The following is a 10,049-nucleotide window of genomic DNA, read 5'->3' on the forward strand; positions in this document are numbered from 1 at the left end:
TTGGGAATGAAAGTAAATTATCCTAAAGATGGTCCTGAATTTCTAATAATGGTTACAAATGGTTCTCAAAACTAAACTTTAATGAAAGTACAAATAAAATCATATTTTGGCTGATGTAAAAGTTGTTACGTATACATAGTTAGGTAAATTAAACGGAACGGGCGTTAATTAAACGGGACAGGTGTGTTCCGTAAACCTATCAACAACTAGCCATGCTGGCTCGTGCGAAATTGCACGAAAGATGATGCACTGTAGTAATTAAATGATTATTCGTTAAATGTTAAAAAAAACTAAGAATAGGACAGGGCTGCCAAAAGACGATACCTGGCTTGAAAATAGAAATGATAGCTAAACCTAAATGATTCTTAAGTAAAGGTTCAATATTTATGCATATTATGAATACCCTTGCTTTTTTTTTGTCTTCCGCAACTTTATAAAATTTTAGTCTTTGATGTATGATGATGTATTATGAACAAGTAACAAATAATGACCAAGTTAAAAGTAAATTTAGGGTTTTCGATTTAGTAATAAACTTATGACAAACAATCTAAAATCCGTATTGAACATAAACAGTGCATAACTTGCAGTGCAGATTGGTTATACAGGTTTATAATCCAACTTTGTCTCCAGTTTTTTGTTATCGCTAATTTTTCGTACTGCTTTCATAAAATCTTCTTGAACAACATAATCACGTTCAGCACGTATAGCAAACATACCTGAGAAAACCAAAAACAAAAACATCAACTACTTATAAGATACATGGTGTAAAAAGTTACACGATGATACAAAATACACGATAGAAAAAGTATGATTTTTTACAAACCTGCTTCGGTACAAACGTTTCTCAAATCGGCACCGTTAAATCCGTCTGACAGCTTTACCACTGCCTCATAATCTGCAAATAAAAAATTTTTTTTAACATTTTGTAGCGCACTAGAAGAAAAAGAAAATTTAACTAAAAAGATATATCTCACCGATTTCCCCGTGTTTTGTTATAGGGTTAGCATGAATTTTTAAGATATCCATTCTACCTTGTTCGTTTGGAAGATCGATATCTTTTATAAGAAAAAAAATTGGAAATTTACTCAATACAAAAAAAAAATGTTAAGTTATGAAAAAAGTGCTTAACAAATCTAAAAAACTCAATAAATTAAAAGCATTAAAGAACTAGTTAAACCTTGTTATATCCAATATAAAAGTTTGCTAACAATACACAATTGTTTGCTAAAAATACACAATTGCTTGCTAACAATATACAAATAATTGCTAATAATATACAAAAGTACATCACAGTCTGTGTTGATTTGTCAGAAGCAAATTAACAAGACAATACTTTATTTGATAGGTGATTTGATAGATGATTTGATAGGTGATTTACAAGCATTATAGTTAAAAAGCTTTTACATAATTACCACTATTTCATTTTTATAAGCAATTATTTTACAAATAAAATTATTAATTGAATAAAAAATTTGTCGCCAGATATTCAGGGACTAAATAATTTAAACAGACCTGCAGCAACACTAGCTAAACAAGGAAATTAAAACCGAAGTGAAGACAAATAGAGTAAAGATTAGAAGGAGATGAAATAAAAAATTTAATATTATAAATCAATAAAAAAACAAAATTGCTAAACAATAATTCTATTGGATTCAAGTTTTAAAGGCAATTTTGTGATAGAAAGTTTCTCAAACACCTTAGCAAAATCAAGAAATGATATTATGAGACATTAGATGCAAAACTTTATTTTTAAATATTTTCTATATGACGTATAGTATAAATTTTCATTTCACTTCATAAATAACTTAATAAATTTATTTCACTCCAAAATTTCCTCAAAAAAGGACGTTCTACAATTTATTTCAACCAAACAAAGTTCACTGGATTTATTCAATTTATGCTTCAAGCATTTGTTTATTAAAGTTACAAATATAACTTATGTTTTATGTCCTTATTTATATTCATAATAATTATGTCTTTACATAAAATATTTATAAAAAGTTACCAATATAAACAAATATTATATAAGTAAAACAAAATTTTTTTTTTTTAAATTTAAATAAAAAACTTTAAAATTTATTTGTAGTGAACAATTATAAACAAACTATTAAATCTAATTATTCATTTGTAATGAACAAAACTAATTATTCATTTCTAATTTTTCAGCTGTAATGAATAAAATTAATTATTCATTTATAATTAATGAAAAATGAATCCTTACGAATTTTTCTATCCAAACGACCAGGTCGTAAAAGAGCTGGATCAAGAGTATCTGGACGATTTGTTGCCATTATAATTTTAACCTGAATAATAAAAAAAAAAACAATTATAAATATTAAAATAATATTCTCACTTTTTTTTAATTAATAAGATGCTACAAGAAGTCACCAGGAAGTTCATGCCTCCTTCCAGGAAGTTCATGCCTCCTTCTTTACCAATGATGCATATACGGCCAGAGCCGGCTTCGAACTACGGACCTCCAGTTTTGAAGTTAGAACTGTAACCACTACACCACGTTATTACAATATTAAAAGTATTATTTAATTTTATGTTAAATAATTTATTTAAATATTTATCATTATGATATTTTAAAATATCATTAGTATTTTAAAAAAAGGCGATAGACAAAAATTCCTGAATGCTTATTCAGGAATTTTTTTTTTCTTGCATAATTTCAACTGTTTTTAATAAATCTACATTTGCTATGTAATACATGTACTTAAATTAAAAACTTAATTTCAACTTTCAACAGAAACATATTCTTGTATGTTGTTTTACATCATAATTATTTCTTTAATCATTTTTATTTAACTATTTGGTTCATATTTATTTTATTCATATCATAATATTTTCATTATTATTCTTATTAAAAAATTTAAATTAAAATAAATCTAATACTTAAACAAAAAATTTAAAATATTTAAAGAATTATGCTCACATTACAAGAAGTCACATATTTGCAAAAATTGCATTTACCTTTCCAAGAACATCAAAACCATCCATTTGATTTAGCAGCTAAATAAAATGTTATTTTAAAAAAAAAAAAAAGACAAAAAAACAGTTAAAGTGTAACAAAAAAATACTCTTTATATATGAGTATATATTATCTTTACTAACTTAGGTGTGCACTGCCCTAATATATTTAGCAGACTTAGAGTTTTAAAACGCTGACTTTAATCTAGACAGTCTTCCAGACAAATAAAAAAATGTCCTTCAACTCTAAATTAAACTTGCCCAACCCAATCCCTCAGTTGTTGTATATATTGAAGCCCTGCGGATGGCTATTTTAATATGATATTATGAGATATATATCTTATACTGCAAATCAAGGCCAACCTGAAAAGCCACCAATGATATCAGTTCAGGGTTTAATAATAAGACATTTCAGATATTAAACCTCCAATTTTTTGCTCGATATGAAAAAGCCTTATGATAACTTAGTGATCTGCAAAAATTAATCTACACATTAGCTGTTTATGAGCAATAATCTTAACATACACAAAAAGCAAGAAAAAAAGCTGTAAATAAAATATAAAAGTTACCTCCATTAAAGTACGTTGAATTTCTCTGTCTGCTGATGTACCCTCAGAAAATCGCCTACCACCTTTATTTTAATAGAAATATATAACAATACATATATATTGAAATATTGATTTCAAGATTACTCCTCCATAAACACATTCCTCAATAGCTTTAATAATCCTGACAACATGATCAAAAGAACAATGAAACTTATTTTAAAAAATTTATTATTAAAACATCCTTTTTACAATATACAGTGAGAACAGAATTTAATCGTACAAAGTAATTTTTCCATAAAATCAACATCTTTAAATGTATTACTGTATCATGCAGTAATTATAAAGAGTTTTTTTTCCCTCCAATTATTCATTTGGTAAAAAACCTTCAAAAGTTGTTAAATTTATTTTTATGCTTTGGAATTACCTGGTTAAGAACTTGAAACAAAACAAAGGGGATAAATACACTTGCACATAAAATAATTGCTATATTTTTTATATTATATTTTTTGCTATATTTGCTATATTTTTTGCACTTTCAAACCGGTTTTTTTGAACCATTCCTAAAATTTCTCTATCATCCCATGAGGTTGTCTTCAACTTTCATCCTCATCCTGATATTTTATAAATTAAAAAAACTATAAATATTCATAATAAATAATGAAATAGTTTTGTACAATTAATCTTCGTGCACACAAATTAATACCTGTGTAAGTAAAAAATCAAAAATTCTATAACAAACACATTTCCTTATATTTTTACTGATTAATTATAAGTAAGAAATAGCCATAATAAATTTAAAAAAAATTGATTCAGTTATTTTCATTATTAATCAAGATAAAAGCAAGTTTTTGCAAAATAAAATGCAAAAATTACTTTGTATGATTAAATTCTGTTCTCACTGTATTTTTATATCAATGAAATAATTTAAATCAACAAAAAAATCATAAAAAAAAATTATTAAAAAAACTATAATGAACAAAAAATAATCATCAAAAAATCAACAAGGTTTCTTTTGAATATTATATGCTGTATAAAATTTGTAACTTAAATATTGCCATATATTCATATTTCTTTAGTTAAAGGAAACACACACAAAAAATCAGGCCTTTAAATGACGTAAGCAAAAAAGTACTGCAAGCATGTTGGTAAACTAGGTATGTGCACATCTGGTTTTTACAAAGCCAAGCTACACAACCAAAATAGTGCTACATTTTTCTTAATTTTTTTTAATTAAGTGAAACTGTGCTTTGTTGTTTTACAATTGGAATTTACATCATCTTAATGAAATAGTTTCAATTTATGTTTTTTTTTATTGAATTAATTTTCTTTGAAAACTTTTAAATGTTATATTTCTTTGATTGCATTAATATCAAAGTTATGTTATATATTTTTTATTAAACCTTATCTTATCTTTATTATTACTTTAGGCAGTGTCTTGCTTCCTGTCTGCAATCAACCATATATCACCTGCATAGAATACTTCTCTTAGTACTTTGTCAAAAGTTTTCTAAAGGTCCATAAATGTCTTTCACAACCCTTTTTCATTTTCAAAAAATCTTTCTTGAACTTGCCTTACAATAAATATTGTATCAGTTGATCCCTTTCCTAACCTAAAACCATATCGCATGTTATTGATAAATACACTTATAATTTGTTGACAATTAATCATTTTAAAACCTTCATTACCTAGTTAAACAATTTTATTTCTCAGTATGAGTCATATTCTGGTAAATCTTAACCAACCAACTTTTCTTCATATAATAGGGACTTTAGATACAAGTTTACTTTTTTGGTTAAGATTGCTTTCAAGATTTTCCTTAAGATTTCAGAAGGATGTGTAAATAACACATCCTTCTGACTTAATTTACTTATTTCAAGTCGAAAATCAAGCCAAATAATTAAGTCAAATAATAGTTTCAGTTTTTTTAAACTTGTCTTTTCCTAATTGAGTTACATTATCAATAGTTACAGGCAATCTACAACAGGGTTTTATTAAAGACTTTGTAATGCTGTGTTTGACAACTTAATACTTATAAAATGCTACACAGTACTCAGTTAATGCTTTACCTTTTTCATTCTTTGTATATATCAATTCAAGTGGTTATTCATGTTTTTTTTTAACTAGTTTTCTGTTAATTTTCTATAGTGGTAGGGCAAGTTATTTTTATATTTTATAGTCTTTTAAAACTATTTTATAATCCTGTTAAATACCTCCTTTTCATTACATACCTCCTTTTCATACTACTTCAAAAAAAAATTACTTGTTAAACTGTGTAACGTTAACTATAACATATTTTGAGAGTGTTGATATTTAATTTCAACATGGAAAAACTATATCTTACAACTCACATCCTCTCTCCACTTTTGAAAAAAAAATTTACAAGTTTAAAATCCTTTTTTCAAAAATAACTACCTTTTTATATTGAATCAACCAGATTCCTATAGAACCAAAAATACTAGCTCCATAAAATAAGGGTTTGGAAGAATATATAGGCAAAGCCAAATGACACCTGATGAACTTAAAAGATTTAAAAACACTAAAGAGAATTGTGAATCAAAATTTTAAGAAACAAAAATAAAAGATCAATCAGAAAAAGACAAAAAAATATATATATTTAGTTAAATAAACATTAAATATTCAAACATTATTTTATGTAGTTATTGACACATCAATTTAACAAGTGATTCAAAATGCTAATTTGGAATTTTATATTATCAACTTTTTTTGCTATTGTTTTTTAATTTTACTAATTATCATTATAAGTTTGAATTAAAATTATTTTTTTTTGTTCAGACTTTTCAAAAGAGTTTAATGTAAATATAATTCTCAGTATTATGCATCAGTAGCAGACAGTTTTTAATATTTTGTTGTTGTTAACCTTTATTATTAGGTATCAAATAAACCATCCCGAAATAACCTCCAATCATTTGCTTATGTAAATCTACTGTTCAATATATATAATAATAATATCAATAATAATAATACAACAATATAATATATAAAAATAATCATGCATCATAAACATTTTGCCACTTTTTGTCATAAAAAAAGTTGTAAGAAATAATTCATGTTCGGTATTCATAGTTGGTATTGCAAAAACATGTTTTTAATAAATTGTTTAAACTCAAATATTTCATAACTTTTAAACTGCCAATCTATTATTTTATCTATTATTACATAACTTTTAAACTGCCAATCTATTATACAAACTTCGTGAAGACAAATATATAATGGTTATTTTTTGACCAAAATGTTTCAATAAAATAATTTATATATATGTGATTGCTTTTGCTTTACCTCCCCCTCCTCCTCCTCCTTCAAAAAAAAAAAAAAGATTTCCAAAAGTGTTCTACTAGAACTAAGTATATAGCAAACTTTAATAAACTCACTCTTCAAATAAGTTATTATTTATTTCAAAAGTTTCATTAAATAAAAGAAGCAAAACAGAAAAGTTAAAGCAACCAACAAAATATAAGTATGTATGTATTTGATTAATTAAGTATGTAGAGTATTTGATGCTTTTATGAAAATGAAGCATTTTTGTTAATGATAGAAGCAAACATGACTTGAGCATAACTAAATATTGCAATTGCAAAACAAGGCAACCTGTATCATGCATATAACTATATAAAAAATGATCAAAACATTTGTGCTACCCTAACAACATAATTTCTAAAAAAAATAAATTAAAAACTAACAAACAGCAATGCTCAATACTGGTGTAAAAACTGTTAGATATTTCAGTGTATATATTTTTTATCTTTCTTTAGAGTATTTTAAAATATTTCAATTTTATAATATTTCAAATCAATGAGATTCAAATTAATAAGACTATTTGTTACATGATTAAAAAATATTAATTAAATAGTAAAATTTAATTATCAGAAATTTTGTCTCTTGTAAAAGAAAAATGCAACTTTTACAACTTGTACAGAGAAAATAGAATATTTGGTAAAGTATTAAAAACAATTGTTTTGAAATTGACTAAAAAAATTACCTATTGCATCAATTTCATCCATAAATATTATGCAAGGTTGATGGTCACGAGCATAAGCTTAAAAAATAATTATTTTAACTCAAAAAACAAATATCAATAAATTGATATTTGTTTTTTGATTAAAACATCATAACATACTTATAAAACAAACTTTAATTTCATATTAAAATAAAAATTTTAATATGAAAAAAAATGATATAAATAAATATACTTGGTGATATAAAAGCAAATAAATGTGATGCAAAATGTAATAACAACAAATATGGAATATTATACTTTTTACATTTTTTGTTTGTATAACAAAAGTTATAATATGCTAACATAAAAATACTAATATAAAAATTAAAATATGCAAAATCATTTATTTATTGATAACACTTTTTATTTGTATAACAATATACAAATATAAAAAATAATTATAAAAAAAGTATAATAAAAAACAATATAAATAATATATATATATATATATATATATATATATATATATATATATATATATATATATTATATATATATATATATATATATATATATATATATATATATATATATATATATATATATATATATATATTCGGCAATGCTGACCCTAATTCAATGTTTTATGGTAAGACCTTTGTATCAAATTTTTTTAGCCGACCTGACACCGACCTCTAAAAGATTGAGGGCAGCAAATTATTGCCGACCTCACTTTTCCTAATTCCGAGGGTTGTATATATATAGTTTGACATTTAAATTTATTGTTGTAGTAAAAAACTAAAATTATGCTGCATGATAGCTTTAATATAGAACTAAAATGATTATAATATACAATCATAAAACATTAATTATGAGCCACATGATTTTTGGTTACATTACTTATCTATTATTTAAATTAAATGAAAAAATCAAATAAAAACTTAAGATTAATATACATACCAAACATTTCACGAATAAGTCGTGCACTTTCTCCAATGTATTTATCAACAATAGCACTGGAAACTACCTAATAGTAAAATTAAAGAACAATGAAAAAAACAAAGTTTTTTTGTTGTATATATCTAATGCATCATTCTTGTGCAAGCATTCTAATATATGTATGTATATCGATGATCAAGAGCACAAAGGTAATACGTCCAACATTTTATGGTTTTGAGTTATTGTGCGCATTTCATTTAAAATATGTAAAACAAATGAAAATAAAATAGTTTAAATCAAGACATAATTAATTGAAGAATGCATTGAGTTAAAAATCATGACAATTTAAAAATATCTTGAATTTTTATAGATTATCAAACTTTCAAATTCAGATTTCTTAAAACAATGGTTTGTGGACATATTCCCTTTGTGCTCTTGACTATTGATATATATATATATATATATGTGTGTGTGTGTGTGTGTGTGTGTGTGTGTGTGTGTGTGTGTGTGTGTGTGTGTGTGTGTTTAACATCTTCACTTTCAACAAGACTGCAAGCAGCCACTATTAGTGTTGGAAGAGTATTACTCTGTTATTGTTACTACATCGACTATCTTATGGCCTGCTGCTACAAGGGGGTGCTACTACATCAACTATAACTTTATTCAAGTTTTTAAACTTTTTCTGGTCTGGTTTATTAACATTCTCTTTAAAACTACAGTTTATGGAAAAATCTTTTTGACTACAATAACAACAACAGCAATAACAATATATTTATCAATAAATATTATACAAAGGTGTTAAACAACATAATACCAACTAGAAGGTTTATTTTACATTTATACAATACATGGTGTTAATTTATTGTTTCTTATATTGTATAAATGTTCAAGATAAATTTATACAATACAAGGTACAACACCTTTCCCTATATCAGGCCTTGTTAAGAAGCGCTACGCAGCTCGCATTTTGCTTGCGAAAAGGCGATTTGCCTACGCGTTCAGCAGTTTTGCGCTACGCAAAAACTTATATCTTTTAGAATATTTAAATTATCTTTTGATTATCGTTAACGTGACGTTTATTCAGAAGAAATAAAGTCGTAAGTAAAAGCATTTAACCGCAATTGTAAAATAATAGATTTTTTTGTTAAAGAAACAGTTTGTTTCATAATTTTTTTTTTGTTATTAAAAATTAGTTAAAAAAAAAAAGTGTTTTAAGTTTTATCTTAAGGAATTAAATATATAAATTCCTTTTAAATATAAAAATTATTTTTAGTCATAATAAATTTAAAAAATGCACGATTTATTTTGATGTAAATATTTTATTAATAAGATATTTTGTTTATTGTTAATTCCATAACGTAAAGTTTAAATGACGTTCATTTAATTTATGAAAATAAATTATGATCACGAATATGTTATCGGTAACTGATAAATAACAAAAAAAAACTTAATTGTTTAAAAACATTATTAAAAAGAGTTCACAAATTAAATAAGAAAAAATGTATTAACAGTTAATAAAATAACCAAAAACTAAATATAAAATCATAAGAAAATAAACAAATGTTTTACGTTTCATGAAAAAAATATTTTTTTCAAAATAAAATTTAGTTCATATTTGAAAAAAATAATAAAA

General features: G+C 24.4%; 1 protein-coding gene across 1 annotated transcript in view; it reads right to left on the reverse strand.

Annotated features, from left to right (window-relative positions):
- Nucleotides 1–495: 495 nt before the first annotated feature.
- The window catches only part of LOC100210600 (26S proteasome regulatory subunit 10B), a 24,732-nt gene continuing 15,178 nt past the window's right edge, over nucleotides 496–10,049 (reverse strand). The window contains exons 6-13 of the mRNA XM_065788677.1: nucleotides 8,438–8,504; nucleotides 7,520–7,576; nucleotides 3,543–3,604; nucleotides 2,977–3,015; nucleotides 2,222–2,303; nucleotides 975–1,055; nucleotides 824–895; nucleotides 496–716 (exon numbers count right to left, since the gene is read on the reverse strand). Of these exons, the coding sequence (XP_065644749.1) occupies nucleotides 598–716; nucleotides 824–895; nucleotides 975–1,055; nucleotides 2,222–2,303; nucleotides 2,977–3,015; nucleotides 3,543–3,604; nucleotides 7,520–7,576; nucleotides 8,438–8,504 (579 nt within the window). The 3' untranslated portion in view covers nucleotides 496–597. The remainder of the gene's footprint in view (nucleotides 717–823; nucleotides 896–974; nucleotides 1,056–2,221; nucleotides 2,304–2,976; nucleotides 3,016–3,542; nucleotides 3,605–7,519; nucleotides 7,577–8,437; nucleotides 8,505–10,049) is intronic.

The sequence above is a fragment of the Hydra vulgaris genome, chromosome 01 (assembly GCF_038396675.1).
Source record: "Hydra vulgaris chromosome 01, alternate assembly HydraT2T_AEP".
NCBI lineage: Eukaryota > Metazoa > Cnidaria > Hydrozoa > Anthoathecata > Hydridae > Hydra > Hydra vulgaris.